Here is a 16,716-nt window from a genome sequence, read left to right as displayed (position 1 = left end):
GTTTATTAGCATCAGCCATCGCAGCACGGGCGATGAAGAACAGGAGAGTAGTGTCGCCGTTTGGGAAGGCGAGGGGCGCTCCGCAACAAACAAATGCGAAGCCATCGGTGCAGGCGCAGGCGGCAGTCCACCAATAGTTCCGGGCATCCCAGCCAAACAGGGCCGCGACACAACGTCCAAGTCTCTGGGGACAGAACCTAGAAAAATAGGGAGCTCCAAAGTCCCGGGCACATCAAATGATCGTCGCTCAGCGGCGGCAACGCTTGCAGCAGTCAAGGAGGGCGAGGCAATGGAGTCTCCGAAACAAGAGGGAGGCAAGAAGAAACGGCTACTCAAAATGGCGGCAGGGCGTGGCGGGCTCACGGGGACATCTGGGGCCAGGAATGCGCGTAGGGATCGCAGAGCTTCCAGGATATCTCTGAGGGTTAGCTCAGGCTCACCACACCAGACCCCCGCACAATCAGGCAACCCAAGCCCGCCGCCACTAGGCGATACCAGTTCCAGATGGTCGGCCGCCATTTCGCGAATTCAGCCCAGTCGCCACCCTCCGCGACTCTCAAAAACAGTTCCAAAATGTAGGACTTTACAGAGCTCCGGGGGGCTTCCAGCAATGGCAGCCTTGGTGCAGAAAGGATGTCTGCCCAATGCGGGTCTCCGCCCGCACCAGCACCGGCGCCTCAAACAAGCAGAGTCCGGGCGCCGAGGTCCAGGGCCGTCAGACACAGCAGCGGCGGGGGGAACCCCCTCACAGAATCAGTCCCCGGTGCATCTCACCCACATCAGCCTCGCGGCCACCAGGGCAGGCCCGGATCAGGAACGCCGGGACGTTCTCATAGCGGCTCTCATCCTTGGTTCACTCTCTCGACCGGGGCCGAGAGTCGTCGGACCCCACAGGCAAGGTCCCGGTCCAGGCTCCACGGAGGCCCCGATCTTGCGGAGGGCACAACTTCGGAACCGCTGCATGTCAAAACCTCCGGGCCAGACGGTAAGTACGAGTGAGGTGTCCCGTCTCCAATTCTACGATAATTTGTCGTCTCCGGACAGGATAAGATACAGGATGTACGATCAGGCAGGAGGGCTGCGGGAGCCGAGCTAAAAGGCGACCATTACGCTCGCGAGCTTGGCTCCTCCCCCCAGTAATGTATTGTTGCATTTTGTTAAAGTAATGAATTTTATGGTATTTAATTTTTGCGTAATTTAATTCCGTAGCGGGTTTTGGGTTTATAGGGCAATAGGGTGGGAAGTAAATTAATTGTAATTAAGTAATTATTTATTTTTATTCATTGGTATTGATAATTAGTTTATTGTTAATTCATTATTAATTGATAATTAATTTTTATTAATTGCTCATTGATTTGTATTAATTGATTAATTGAAAATTATATTAATTGTATTAATGTATTATTTGGAGCGGGTTTTGGGTTTATTGGGAAATAAGGTGCGAATTCATTTAATTGTATTGAATTAAATATTGAAACTATTCTTGTGTATTGATAATTAATTTACTGTTAATTAATTATTAATTTCGATTTTTTTATTACTTATTAATTAATGGTATTGAAAATTAATTTGGTGTTAATTAATTATTAATAGGTAATTCATTTTTATAAATAATATTTATTGGTGTTTATAATTAATTAATTATTAAATATTTTGTGATTGGTAAATTATTTTAATTCATTTTTAATTGGTATTGATAATGAATTTATTTTTAATAAATATTAAATCATTCCTATCCCTACTGCTGCACTCACTGGAGTTGGAAATAGTAATTTTTCCCCTACGCTATCCAACGCTTTCCATACTCGTTACACTGACAGGAGTGGGAATAGTAAATGGTACCCTCCCGCTATCCTACGCTAAATATCTTGAATATTTTTTATATTATTAAGTTAATATATATATGTATTAAAAAATAAAAATGCATGTTTATGTTTTTTTAAATTACATTAATTATTTATTAATTTTAAGGTTATTTGAAAGTATGTTTTACTTAATTAAATGTATTATTTCATGAATTTTACATTACTTTTAGGACATTTAAAAAATTCGATATTTTAACAAACTATGGGGCATATTACCAGCGATTATCGATATTTATCGCTAACGAGGCTTAGCAACAAATTTTTTAACGCTAAGCATCGCCGGAAATTATCGCAGAGATAACTTGCTATTAGCAAGGTTTATCTCAGAAGTGATAACAATCCTCGCGCTAACTGCCAAATGAGAGATTATCACTGGAAAACCAACGATAATCTCTCGAAGTTTAGCGTTAGCTTGATGATAGGGGCTCACAAACTTAGCCATGATATCCACCTTCAATAGGATATCATGGCTAAGTCAGGAAAATACCAGCTGTAAAAAAAAGCAGCGCTAACCGCGGTTAGCGCTGCTTTTTTTTATCACTAACAGGGTTTGCGAAATCCTTGAAAATAGGAGAAATTTCGCTTAACAACATTCTCCTATTATTTTTCTCTGGAACGCCCCCTTTGCATCTCATTAGAGATGCAAGGGGAAGCGTGGAGAAAAAGGGTGCTAACATGCAAATTTGCGTGTTAGCACCCTGTTGCTGATAGGGAGATCATTTTATCTCCGCTTTCTTGGCTTTTAAAGCCAAAAAAGCGGAGATAAATCCTTTGATAATATGCCCCTATATTATTTACAACGATATTTTGGATTCGATATGTTTGTACTTACCTGTTTGTAGATAGGAATTCGATATTCTGGTCGTCGGTATTTTTTCACCAATATTTTTGAATTTCGTTATTTTGCTCCTCGATATTCTGTCAGTGATTCTTTATGAATAGTTATAGAGACATCCAGGGGCATGGACCCCAGCTTGGCTGCAAATTTAAACACAGCAGCAAAGGCTTGCTTGAATTGGATTTTTTTGTTCCTTTGATCCTGCCCAGTGATCTTATTATGGAACGGAACCCCTAGATAAGTTAAAGAAGGGGCTCGTTTAAGCACGATGCCGTCGATGTGAAATGGGATAACTGCTTTGAGGACGGTCGCAACCATGGTGAGCGATTTAGATGTCTTTGTGGAGAGGCTCAGGGCAGACATGATAATTAGAAAAGTGTCTGAAGGCTTTTGATGGCCACAGACCATTCTTTCATCTGTGTTCATGAGTACGGGGGGCGGGCAGTCCCCTTCCGGAGGGGGATCGGCTGCAGCACGGACCAACCGATCATCTGGGTCACTGTTGTAGATGCTGAAGAAAAATGGGGTACATTCTCCACTAGATCCAAATCTAATACAAAGTTCACTACCAGTATGCCGCTGGTCAAGTTGGCGGACAATGTTGGGGTCGGCTCCTTTGCTTAACAGCAGGTTCCACAGCTTTGGCCTCATGACGTTGTCAAAGGCTGCACTCAGGTCCATAAACGACAGGTAAAGGCAACCTTCTTTACCCAGCACATACTTATTCATGATTAAATGAAGAGTCAGCTACTGGTTGACAGTCCCTAGGCCCCGTATAAAGCCATATTGTGCTGGTGTTGGGATACTATCTTCGCTCGCCCAGTTTTCAAGGTGGTCAAACAATATTCTGTCTATTATCTTGGCCACAGATTCTATCAAGGATACGGGTCGGTCACAATAGCGACCATTCCCGTCTCCGTTCATGAAAATTAGGACAATTCAAATATCCCATGGTTATCTTTTTCATTATACTGAATAAAAATAGTTGTATTGTTTTTAGATTAAGATCATTTATCATGGTCACTGCAGAAGGATCTTTTCAAATAATTGAAGCTGGCCACAGAAACACGAGAATGGATGAGACTTGTTGGGGGTCATGAGCATACAATTAAATAAAAAACACAAGGCCATACATAAGTTCTATATTTAACCTGTTGGGAGGCAGCACTAACCTGTCTGATTTTAGAAGAAGTTCCTCACGTTTCGGTCGTCCTTCTCGTCGTCTTAGAGTCTGCATCAGGAGCTCTTTCTGCGACAGAAGCTGCTTGTTTTCCTCCATCAAATGTCTGATCTGGGCGTCACTCTCCAGCTCGCTGCCCTTGTCCCCTGCAAGGGACGCCTCAAGGGTCTGCATGTTCTGTCGCAACGATGCCACCTCCAGCAGGAGATCCTCATTGATCTGTAGCAAGGAGTCAATCATTGATTAGTGCCAAACTCCACCTCAGCAATGTAAATACAGTGACACCAGAGCATGGCAATGCCTTGTGAAGATTCAGAAATGCATAAACAGTGACCATAAATCACAAACAGTGACCATAAATCACAAACAGTGACCATACATCACAAACAGTGACCATAAATCACAAACAGTGACCATAAATCACAAACAGTGACCATACATCACAAACAGTGACCATAAATCACAAACAGTGACCATAAATCACAAACAGTGACCATAAATCACATACAGTGACCATAAATCACAAACAGTGACCATAAATCACATACAGTGACCATAAATCACATACAGTGACCATAAATCACAAGCACTGGCAAAACCAACAGATTTGGCTTTAATTTGCTAATGTAAGCAAACACAGGGCTAGATAACTGAGCTCGGACTATTTGAGCTTTGTGTCTGTGCTTCTTGCCTCTTTCTGTGCATCTTATGCCTGTGCTCTATGTTTTTATTCACTAAGCTTGTACTGCTGCATGACAATCTTAGGGAATAAAAACAGCAGCCCTGGGAGAGAGTGAGCCCTGCATGTCTCAGCATCCAGCTTCATTTTTGCACCTGGAGTCTGCATCATTTTATGAAACACGAGGTGGAAAGTGTCTCCTCTTAAGCATCTCTATTGGTACTTATTGCAAAGGCTTTCTGGAATGTTCTCTTGTGTGGGGGCCTCTCCACCTAGGTGTACGTTTTCTACTCCGCTCGCTGCTTCGGAGGCCGCGGTACACTCATGTGCGTTGTGGTGTGGAATGAACCGCACTTATAAAGCAGCTCAACTCGCATACAAAGCACCCCCACACCTAGCACCAAAAACCGGAACTGTCTGGTAAAAACAAGAACCTTTAATGTCCATCTAGACCACGTCTGGGACGCCTGGTTTCCAGCATTATCCGCCATTTAGCGCGCGTTTGAAGTTTTCTTATGACCCTGGGTGTAAAGAGCTCTTTCAGTCTCTAGGGCTAGCGACACTGAATCAACATTTCTGAAATAAACACAATAAAAATAACCTAGGGGGCATATTACCAAGGCAGGTGAAATGAAATTATCGCTGCTTTTGCAGCAATAATTTAATCTCACTATTAGCAAGCTGTCGCTAACATCAGTTAGTGACAGCTGTTAGGCGATAGCGAGCGGTTTGGTGCCCGCTTTGCATGTCAGCGATCTTTATTGCTAATGACATGCAAAGTGGGCAAACCCAACCTGTTAGTGACTGAAAGCAGTCGCTAACATCGCTTTCGCATCTTATCAACGCAGGCGTAGCGATTAAAAAATTTGCGCTAAGCGTAAATATCGCTGAAAACTAACGCCTGCTCAGACCACCTCTTAACATGTATATCCAATGGGAGGTGGATATTCAGGTTAAGTCCCATTGGCATTAATGCCTGAATATCGCTGGATTCCCTGCGATATTCACGCATTTAGCTGCTATCGCCGGATATTTTATCGCATTGGAGATAAACGTTGCTAATAGCACGTTATCTCTGCAATAAAATCCGGCGATGCGTGGCAATAGAAAAAATGTCACTAAGCTTATTTAGCGATAAATATTGCTAGTTGTTGATAATATGCCCCCTAGTTTTTTTTAATGCAGTGCTCACCTGAGCACTCAGATACTTACGCTCCTGCTGGCGTCGAGCTCTGACCGCAGCGCCAGCCTCTCCTTGGCCAGCCTGTTGGCACTGAGTCTGGCCTGGAGCAGCTGTGAATTCACTGACGTCATCTGCAGCTGTAAGGAGTCCTTCTCCTGCTCCGCCTGGTGGCGGCGCGCCACCACCTCTTGGGTGTATTTCTGCAGCTCGTCCCACACCAGCAGCTGGGAATCCGACATGCACATTGTCAAGAAAAGAAGATCTCAGATTTATATATTTTTGTTGAATAATTAAAATCGTTACAGAAGGAGAACAGAACAACATGAATTTTTAAAACACCTTTGTTTTCAGTCTAACAATGAATTAAAAATGTAAATTAAAAAAATTGCTGATTCTGTGAACCTTCAGTAGCTGGTGGAACGAATTTGCGTAGTCGCGCTACGCATAGGTCCGCGAAACAGTACAAAATCTCTGTAAGCACGCAGAGTTCCGCAAACACGCGGAATTGCTTGTTCCGCCCATTCACAATGCTTTTTTCCTGTTTGCGAACGCTGTTGCATGCTCGGGGGGAAATATCTTGCGAACATGCATTTTGAAAGCGCGAACAAGCAAATAATTCTGCAAAGCCGCGTATCACTGACATTTTTGACAATTCCGTGTTCTACGCAGAACGCGAAATTACCCAAATGCCGCAAGCGGAACTGAATTTACCGCCCAGGCCTATAGGTTTTTATGGGCAGCCTATGTCAGTTATTGTTATGATAATATCTACTTCTGGAGGCAGCTTTTAAAATGTTTGTCACCTGGAAGAATAAATATTGCCAGGAGTGAACGCGCCACTGTTCAGGTGTAGAACCTTCAACAAAAGGGGAGTCACCCCTCTTATCTAAAAGGGAAATGGTACTCAGAACTAAACCTAAAAATGTATGTCCCTTTTGTATATGCTAACTCAAAGATTGGGCACTATGTCTAAAAACACAATGGACATGTGCTGGTAAAGTAAAAATACAGAGTACAGCTAAATGTATTTCTACATTTCTTAGACATACAAAATATCATTTCCGAACAGCGTTTGTAATCTCTTTTATTTTTTAATGCAAATAAATGTTTTAGCAATAAATCACCAAATTAGAGTAAATTAAAAGTCACCCCTATTTTTCTAATGCATAATATTTCTCAATTACATATTTGACACAAATCACAAATCACTTTTAAACTATAAAACTGTAGATGATGTGTTTCGGTGGACAATATAACAATTTTTCAGCACCTTCTTCAGGACAGGAGTGTATATCATAAAATCATTCTCAAAAACGGAGAAATACAAGTTATTATCCAACGCTTGACATATATATATATATATATATATATATATATATATATATATATATATATATATATATATACAATCATTACAAACAACCTCAGAGCTTGGGATGGGTCCGGTACCCCCTGGTACTCACCTCTCCTGGGAGTCCATTCCGTCCAGGTGTATTTTCGCTTGAGGGGGGGCTCCCGGGTCTCTGGATGGCACCTTCACTTAAGGGGGGGCTCCTGGGTCTCTGGACGGCGGCCCCTGCTCCTATCTTTGAATGGATGTCTTTGATCTGTTCCTCCAGGGCGGTGATCCTGTAGGTGTGAGAGGTCATGAAGAGAATTAATATGATGCACTTGACGCAAGTTATCCTGGTTTATGTGGCGCGGCAGGATGTGGTTTCCAATGCTTGTTACAAATCTGCTCTTTCCGTGTCCCAGGAGCAGAAGTGGTGCAAGCAGTGGTGTAACAATAGCCCCCTTAAGCCCCCGCAGCCCCCGTGCACGGGCGGGCCTGAGAGCTCCTGACTGTGTCCGGCGCCAGGGTGTCCCCTCCATGCTCTCTGCAGGGGGGGGGCCCCCGCAAGTTTCGTTACGCCACTGGGTGCAAGACTCCAATGTGCACAACCAATCAGGGACGGACTGGGACAGAAAATAAGTCCGGGCATCAAAATAAAAGAGACCCCCGTTGGAGAATTAGAGATAAAAAAGTGGCCAATGTCTGCAAATTGGGGAGGTTTGGAGCTCGTAAAGACGCGGTACACTTGTAATGCATGGTATGGAAGACTGAGTGGATTTGAGCTGCTGCGGGGGATATGTGATGATACAACGCAATCATTTAGATCGCGGTACGTTAGATCGCAGTTATTACAACAGAGAAGCGTGGCTCAGTGGTTAGAGGCGGCAGACCCGGAAGCTGAGATCGGCCATGGACCAGGGTTCGATTCCCCGCCTCGGTGGGTCTCGGGCTCAAAATTCCACGGACTCGACAATTCTCGCTCCGGTGCCTACTCGACTCACGGGGTCACACTCTGCGACTCTGGGCAATAGCTTGCTTAATCTCCACTACGGCCCCTCGCGGCGGGATGCCTGGCTTTCACCTTGTGGACACCCTGCCAGGGGTTTCTCACAGGGGAATACCAGGACGGGTTCCCTAAGCAAGCGCTTAGATACCGTGTCGGTGATTTGCGCTATATAAATACATGTACATTTACATTTACATTTACATTACAATGACTTGCGCTAGAGCGCTGGGTTTAGGAATAGTATGATTTACTATTCCAACTCCAGTATGTGCAACAGTAGGGAAGGTGTTGGAATAGTAAACCTCCCCCCCCCCCTCGCCTGTCTTTTCTATGGGGAGAGCCTCACACGTGCAAGTTTACTACTTAGTAATAAATGTGGGCGGGACTGGCGGAGTGGCTGGAAAGAGAGACATACTGACTGCTAAATAGGAGGGGTTAGGGGAGGAGAAAGAAGGGGTTTAGGAAGAGTTAGGGAGGAGCTTAGGGACGGGCATGCTCTCACCCGCAAAGAGTACGGGCATTTTTATGGCGAATTGGCGCAGATCAGCACAGCAAGTCACCTTCCTGAGCTGCCCTGCGTCAAAGTGAAGGGACGGGAATGCGCTGTACCTGTGGCATACGGCGCATCCCTGTCCTTTCCTTCTTCGCTGGCACCCTTTGGGCAGCCAAGCGCTAACGCAGGCACCCTTGCGGCATCGTACAAGGGTGTTTTTGTGCAGAAAGGGCACCTTCCTGCACAAAAACATTCCCGAGAGGCTTTTTCCTCTTTCTTTGTGTGCTGTAGAATGCAGCACACATGGAAAGAGGAATCAATGAGGAGAAGTAACGTTATCTCTCCTTGTTGTGCATAACCTCGGCAGGCGTGCGTTTCTGATTCATCCCCAGGTTTGCATAGTCTTGTAAATCTGAGGATGCATAAAAATCCATGGGTGTTGCGTGGGAACAGCCACCGCAACGCCCGTGCAACGCCTCCCTAGAGCAGAGGAAGGCAATGCCGCGATGTGCACTGCCTTGCCTTGCCCTACTCCATATCAATACCACGCTAAGTGGCTTTGCGTGGCCTCATAAATATGATTTGGTGGTTTGCGCCACCATTGCGTAAAACGTTTTACCTTAAATGGGAATTTATTTGTTAATGTGAACTTCAGAATTATTTTTATTTATTTAATGTATTATATAATAATTAAATGTTTAATTTATAAATATATACAATTAATTTAAAATATTATTTAACATACAAATATTTTTACTTAAACTCAAATAATCTTTATTTCGGACAAAGGCCATAAAAGAACAAGTTTTAAAAAAAAGAAACATCATAAAAGGATCTTAGATGAAAGAATAAAAACAAGCCAAGAGCAGAGATACATATCAAGATAAAACCTTAAAATACATGTATATAAAAACCGGCTTCAGGTGAACATCTTTCTCTGTCTTAACCTCCAAGTGCACATTCAATATCTTGAGACAGCGAAAGCAATACACTGTCTAGTATCACTTCCAAGTATTCTGGATGCAATCTTATATTCTCTCGCCCCAGGAGTGCCCACTTCCTCCTGTCCCCATGACAGACTGGGCAGAATCAGATCAGATGTCAGTCTTCCTGCCTCTCCAGGACTAGATGGCAGGTTATAGCAAGAGTGGGGTTTCCACTTTTCCATGTGGCAGCAAAAGCACGTGTCGGTTGCGTCCCAGCATGAAATTTAATAAACAAAGTCTAGACTGGGGGGGGCTCAATCTCATCAAAAAATGGCTCAAAATGATACTGAGTTTTAAACTCAACAAAGTAGGCAGTGAGGCAGCCTTCCTTGTTGGAGCTTAGAGTGTGCAAAACAGCATGCTGCCAAAAGGCGTAATATATTACTTAAAATAGCTACAAGTTAAAACTAAATACAATTTCATGTTGAACAAATATCCAAAAATAGTACATATTTGTTATTTAGTTATAAAATGTATTAATAACTTTTCTGCTTTTAAAAATGAATCGAATCTTATTTATTATTATCATTAAATGACTTTGTTTTCAACACATTGATTTTAATAATTATCTGCTGTGAAGTGTCAGGTGTCCCTTGGTATCTGCTGTGAAGTGTCAGGTGTCCCTTGGTATCTGTTGTGAAGTGTCAGGTGCCCCTCAGTGTCTGCTGTGAAGTGTCAGGTGTCCCTTGGTATCTGCTGTGAAGTGTCAGGTATCCCTTGGTGTCTGCTGTGAAGTGTCAGGTGTCCCTCAGTGTCTGCTGTGAAGTGTCAGGTATCCCTTGGTATCTGTTGTGAAGTGTCAGGTGTCCCTTGGTATCTGCTGTGAAGTGTCAGGTGTCCCTTGGTGTCTGCTGTGAAGTGTCAGGTGTCCCTTGGTATCTGCTGTGAAGTGTCAGGTATCCCTTGGTGTCTGCTGTGAAGTGTCAGGTGTCCCTCTGTATCTGCTGTGAAGTGTCAGGTATCCCTTGGTATCTGCTTTGAAGTGTCAGGTGTCCCTTGGTATCTGCTGTGAAGTGTCAGGTGTCCCTTGGTATCTGCTGTGAAGTGTCAGGTGTCCCTTGGTATCTGCTGTGAAGTGTCAGGTGTCCCTTGGTATCTGCTGTGAAGTGTCAGGTGTCCCTTGGTATCTGTTGTGAAGTGTCAGGTGTCCCTCTGTATCTGCTGTGAAGTGTCAGGTGTCCCTTGGTATCTGTTGTGAAGTGTCAGGTGTCCCTCTGTATCTGCTGTGAAGTGTCAGGTGTCCCTTGGTGTCTGCTGTGAAGTGTCAGGTGTCCCTTGGTATCTGCTGTGAAGTGTCAGGTGTCCCTTGGTGTCTGCTTTGAAGTGTCAGGTGTCCCTTGGTGTCTGCTGTGAATTGTCAGGTGTCCCTTGGTATCTGCTGTGAAGTGTCAGGTGTCCCTCTGTATCTGCTGTGAAGTGTCAGGTATCCCTTGGTATCTGCTTTGAAGTGTCAGGTGTCCCTTGGTATCTGCTGTGAAGTGTCAGGTGTCCCTTGGTATCTGCTGTGAAGTGTCAGGTGTCCCTTGGTATCTGCTGTGAAGTGTCAGGTGTCCCTTGGTATCTGCTGTGAAGTGTCAGGTGTCCCTTGGTATCTGCTGTGAAGTGTCAGGTGTCCCTTGGTATCTGCTGTGAAGTGTCAGGTATCCCTTGGTATCTGCTGTGAAGTGTCAGGTGTCCCTCAGTGTCTGCTGTGAAGTGTCAGGTGTTCCTTGGTGTCTGCTGTGAAGTGTCAGGTGTCCCTTGGTATCTGCTGTGAAGTGTCAGGTGTCCCTTGGTATCTGCTGTGAAGTGTCAGGTGTCCCTTGGTGTCTGCTGTGAAGTGTCAGGTATCTCTTGGTGTCTGCTGTGAAGTGTCAGGTGTCCCTTGGTATCTGCTGTGAAGTGTCAGGTGTCCCTCAGTGTCTGCTGTGAAGTGTCAGGTGTCCCTTGGTATCTGCTGTGAAGTGTCAGGTGTTCCTTGGTGTCTGCTGTGAAGTGTCAGGTGTTCCTTGGTGTCTGCTGTGAAGTGTCAGGTGTCCCTTGGTATCTGCTGTGAAGTGTCAGGTGTCCCTTGGTATCTGTTGTGAAGTGTCAGGTGTCCCTTGGTATCTGCTGTGAAGTGTCAGGTATCCCTTGGTATCTGCTGTGAAGTGTCAGGTGTCCCTCAGTGTCTGCTGTGAAGTGTCAGGTGTTCCTTGGTGTCTGCTGTGAAGTGTCAGGTGTCCCTTGGTATCTGCTGTGAAGTGTCAGGTGTCCCTTGGTATCTGCTGTGAAGTGTCAGGTGTCCCTTGGTGTCTGCTGTGAAGTGTCAGGTGTCTCTTGGTGTCTGCTGTGAAGTGTCAGGTGTCCCTTGGTATCTGCTGTGAAGTGTCAGGTGTCCCTCAGTGTCTGCTGTGAAGTGTCAGGTGTCCCTTGGTGTCTGCTGTGAAGTGTCAGGTGTTCCTTGGTGTCTGCTGTGAAGTGTCAGGTGTTCCTTGGTGTCTGCTGTGAAGTGTCAGGTGTCCCTTGGTATCTGCTGTGAAGTGTCAGGTGTCCCTTGGTATCTGTTGTGAAGTGTCAGGTGTCCCTTGGTATCTGCTGTGAAGTGTCAGGTGTCCCTTGGTATCTGTTGTGAAGTGTCAGGTGTCCCTTGGTATCTGCTGTGAAGTGTCAGGTGTCCCTCAGTGTCTGCTGTGAAGTGTCAGGTGTCCCTTGGCATCTGTTGTGAAGTGGCAGGTGTCCCTTGGTATCTGCTGTGAAGTGTCAGGTGTCCCTTGGTATCTGCTGTGAAGTGTCAGGTGTCCCTCAGTGTCTGCTGTGAAGTGTCAGGTGTCCCTTGGTATCTGTTGTGAAGTGTCAGGTGTCCCTTGGTATCTGCTGTGAAGTGTCAGGTGTCCCTTGGTATCTGCTGTGAAGTGTCAGGTGTCCCTTGGTATCTGCTGTGAAGTGTCAGGTGTCCCTTGGTATCTGCTGTGAAGTGTCAGGTGTCCCTTGGTGTCTGCTGTGAAGTGTCAGGTGTCCCTTGGTGTCTGCTGTGAAGTGTCAGGTGTCCCTTGGTATCTGCTGTGAAGTGTCAGGTGTCCCTTGGTATCTGCTGTGAAGTGTCAGGTGTCCCTTGGTATCTGCTGTGAAGTGTCAGGTGTCCCTTGGTATCTGCTGTGAAGTGTCAGGTGTCCCTTGGTATCTGCTGTGAAGTGTCAGGTGTCCCTTGGTGTCTGCTGTGAAGTGTCAGGTGTCCCTTGGTATCTGTTGTACAGATCACGTGTTTTGTTTTACTCTCTGTAGCAGTTTCCTTGCTCCTCCATGAGTTTGAGTGAGGGGGTTCATGCCCAAACCTCCCTTCTCTGTCTTTGATAAAGTCTGGAAGCCCCTGAGTAGCTGGTGGTGGGAGGAGGGGTGCATTGTTGAGATACTTTCTCATTCTGCTGCAGGTGCTCATTCTTTTTGTTTTGCTGCTTGGAACTCTTTCTTTGCTCTTTCTGGGTTTCATATGGATGTTGTTCTCAGGCTGACACACATTTCTATGCTGTTTACCTGAGTCTGCCATCACCCACCTGTGTGTCTGCTCCTCTTCTAGTTCACTTCTCGCCAGGGTCGCAGTTTTCTTATTACTTTTCTCAATTTTCATTCGACAGATTTTTGATGTTATGAACTGAAAGTAAAAAAAACAATATTTTTAGCTCTTGCGGGAGAGAATGACGCAGTCACAAGCGGGCGCTATAAGCGAATGCATATTGACGTCACTGCGGGAGAGTCGATCCCGGGCTCTGTTTTGTGTTTATTGTTGGTTCGCAAGTGTTGACACGGGTCCTTATATAGAGTTCTGCTGTAAATGGTGTTTTAATGCTTGAGGTCTGAATCCTAGAGAATGGGGTGGGAGATAAATTCCGCTCCGCAGGTGCAGTTGGAGGAGTTTTTGCAGGAGTTCTGGCCTAATTCCGCCAACTCTCGTGTAGTGTCCTGCGAGACACGTTCTAGTGTCTCGCTACGCACTGGTCCAATAACCACTCCCCCTATGGGAGTGGGCACACACACCCCACACCCATCCACCACTGGCGTCACGAGTGACGTGACCCGGCTAATAAAAGGGCCCGGGTGCAGGTGCTCGTGGGCAGTTGAATAACCTATACCCTGTGTCTGCGTCCGTCATCTGTCTACATGTGGGCCCTGTGCCCACAACGCCACATTGGCGACGAGGCGGGTAGCTAACTTCGCATGCCTGCTACGATGCTTCATCGTTCGTCGTAGGGGAGAAAATGAGCCCAGCAAGTGGCATGCACCCCTGGCGAGTGGTCTGCAACCACCAGCATGAGAGCCGAGGCCGCCCAGTAACTGAATCGCCGCCCGGTGCCTTAACCCGCGGGGGAAATCTCAGCATGCGCCTCCAGACACACATGCACAGCCGCTGCTACAACCCTGAAGCCGAGCCGGCCAGCCCCGACAGCAAGGATGCGCAGCCTACAGGGAAACACACGTTAACCAAATCGCTGCGGCGGCTATTCCGCCGCATCGCTAAAGGGGCGGGGCGGCCGCGCGGCGGCGCATGCTGGTGACGGAACCGCTACTTCATCAGCCGCGGTTGAGCTGTGCTCATGACGGAGCGGTTCCGTCATGGCCCCGCCCGCTCAATAGAACGCCCAGCGCAGGTGCGGAATCCGCGCCGCGCAGGTGCGGCGGCCGGGCCATGACGGAACCGCTCCGTCATCAGTACAGCGCCACCGCCGCTGATGACAGAGCGGTTCCGTCATCAGCATAGAAAGAGTTAGCAATGCCCACCTGCTCGCACAGCCAGAAGAGAGACTGTTCGATTCCTGCCTACCACACAATGCTCGAGTGAATTCATAGCAGCCTTCCCACCCATCCAGTATAGACAGGAATCGCAAATGGTGGCAACTGAGCGGCCAACATCACCCCTGCAGCAAGGTAACTCCGAGATAACTTGGGGAGAGGAACGTGAGCTGGAATATGCACGGAATCAAAAGAACATGGAATTAAAGCAAAGTGACGATGCAGACACAGACTTAAGCAGCACTGCCATCCAGTGGCCATTGGGCGATATTGTGCAGCCCAACAGGCAGAATGAGCAGTACAAAGGCTGCCGAAATGTGAAGGAAAGCTGATGTGCCAGACTGGTGTCAGGATACTTCACAGCCATTGAAGATAAAGAGTAAATGCGCAGCAACGCGCTGGGAGTACAAGAATACAGCACAGTCAATCAATCAATCATCAAATTTGTATAGCGCGCTACTCACCCGGAGGGTCTCAAGGCGCTGGGGGAGGGGGGTCCGCTACTGCTCGAACACCCAGGTCTTGAGTTGCTTCCTGAAGGAGAGGTGGTCTTGGGTCAGACGGAGGTGGGTGGGGAGGGAGTTCCATGTCTTGGCCGCCAGGTAGGAGAAGGATCTTCCTCCGGCGGTGGCTCTTCGGATGCGTGGTACAGCGGCGAGGGCGAGGCTAGTAGACCGTAGCTGGCGGGTGGGCGTGTAGAAGGTCAGGCGGTCGTTGAGGTACTTGGGGCCCAGGTCGTGGAGAGACTTGTGTGCGTGGGTGAGGAGTCTGAACGTGATCCTCTTGCTGACGGGGAGCCAGTGCAGGTCCCTCAGGTGGCCGGAGATGTGGCTGCGTCTGGGGATGTCCAGGATGAGTCGGGCGGAGGCGTTCTGGATGTGTTGGAGTCTTTTCTGTAGCTTGGCTGTGGTTCCGGCGTAGAGGGTGTTCCCGTAGTCCAGTTGGCTGGTGACGAGTGCCTGTGTGACCGTCTTTCTGGTTTCGGTCGGGATCCATCGGAAGATCTTGCGGAGCATGCGAAGGGTGTGAAAGCATGATGAGGAGACGGCATTGACTTGTCTGGTCATCGAGAGGGAGGAGTCCAGGATGAAGCCCAGGTTGCGTGCGTGGTCTGTTGGCTTGGGAGTGGTGCCCAGGGCGGGGGGCCACCAGGAGTCGTCCCAGGCCGAGGGTGATGATCCCAGGACGAGGACTTACGTCTTGTCTGAGTTCAGTTTCAGGCGGCTGTTCATTATCCACTCGGCTACGTCTTTCATCCCTTCGTGTAGGTTGGTTCTGGAGGTGGCGGGGTCCTTGGAGACGGAGAGGATCAGCTGGGTGTTGTCGGCGTAGGAGATGATGTTGAGGTTGTGTTGGCGTACGATGGCTGCGAGGGGGCTCATGTAGACGTTGAAGAGGGTGGAGCTGAGTGATGATCCTTGTGGTACGCCGCAGATGACTTCGGTGGCCTTGGATCTGAACGGGGGGAGGCGGACTCTCTGGGTTCTTCCGGTGAGAAACGAGATGATCCACTCTAGTGCCTTCTCTTGGATTCCGATGTTGCTGAAGCGCTGTACTAGGGTTCGGTGGCAGACAGTATCGAATGCTGCGGAGAGGTCCAGGAGGATGAGGGCCGCTGTTTCCCCGTTGTCGAGCAGGGCTCGGATGGCGACAGTGGCTGCGATGAGGGCGGTCTCGGTGCTGTGGTTGGCTCGGAAGCCGGACTGTGAGTGGTCGAGGGATCCGTTTGTCTCGAGGAAGGCGGTGAGCTGTCTGTTGACGGTCTTCTCGATGACTTTGGCAGGAAAAGGGAGGAGCAAGATGGGGCGGTAGTTCTTGAGGTCGGTGGAGTCTGCTGATGGTTTCTTCAGGAGGGCGCTGAGTTCGGCATGCTTCCAGCTCTCCGGGAAGGTGGCGGTGCTGAAGGAGCGGTTGATGATGTCCCGGAGTTGGGGTGCGATGACGGAGTCGGCCTTGTTGAAGATGTGGTGGGGGCATGGGTCGGTTGGTGATCCGGAGTGGATGGTGTTCATCGTGTGGATGGTGTCATCAGTGCTGACCGGGGTCCAGGCGCGGAGGGTGGTGGTGGAGGGCGTCGGTTCGGTGGTTGGGTGCGTGGTCTGTGCGCTGAAGCTGTTGTGTATGTCGACGATCTTGCTGTGGAAGAACGAGGCGAGTGAGTCGCAGAGGTCTTGTGAGGGAGTGATGTCGTTGTTTCCGGCGCTGGGGTTGGAGAGCTCTTTGACGATGGTGAAGAGTTCCTTGCTGTTGTCGAGACGTTCCTTGAATGCTGTCTCCTTGGTGGTGTGGATCAGCTGGTGGTGTTTGCGGGTGGCGTGCTTGAGGGCGGTCATGTTGTCTGTAGTCGGGTTTTTTCGCCAGGCTTTCTTGAGGGTGCGGCAGTTCTTCTTGGAGTTCTGTAGGTTGT

At 47.7% G+C, this 16,716-nt stretch overlaps 1 protein-coding gene across 1 annotated transcript; it reads right to left on the bottom strand.

Annotated features, from left to right (window-relative positions):
• Positions 1–5,129: 5,129 nt before the first annotated feature.
• On the bottom strand, positions 5,130–13,169 carry LOC144821696 (uncharacterized). The gene is made up of 4 exons (XM_078678914.1): positions 13,076–13,169; positions 7,209–7,374; positions 5,775–5,969; positions 5,130–5,138 (listed from the first exon to the last, which is right to left on the bottom strand). Exons 1-4 carry the CDS (start codon positions 13,147–13,149, stop codon positions 5,130–5,132), a joined length of 444 nt encoding a protein of 147 aa, XP_078535040.1. The 5' UTR covers positions 13,150–13,169.
• Positions 13,170–16,716: the final 3,547 nt, after the last annotated feature.

This window comes from Lissotriton helveticus, chromosome 2_2, assembly GCF_964261635.1.
Source record: "Lissotriton helveticus chromosome 2_2, aLisHel1.1, whole genome shotgun sequence".
Lineage (NCBI taxonomy): Eukaryota > Metazoa > Chordata > Amphibia > Caudata > Salamandridae > Lissotriton > Lissotriton helveticus.
This window is presented reverse-complemented; position numbering and strand designations above follow the sequence as displayed.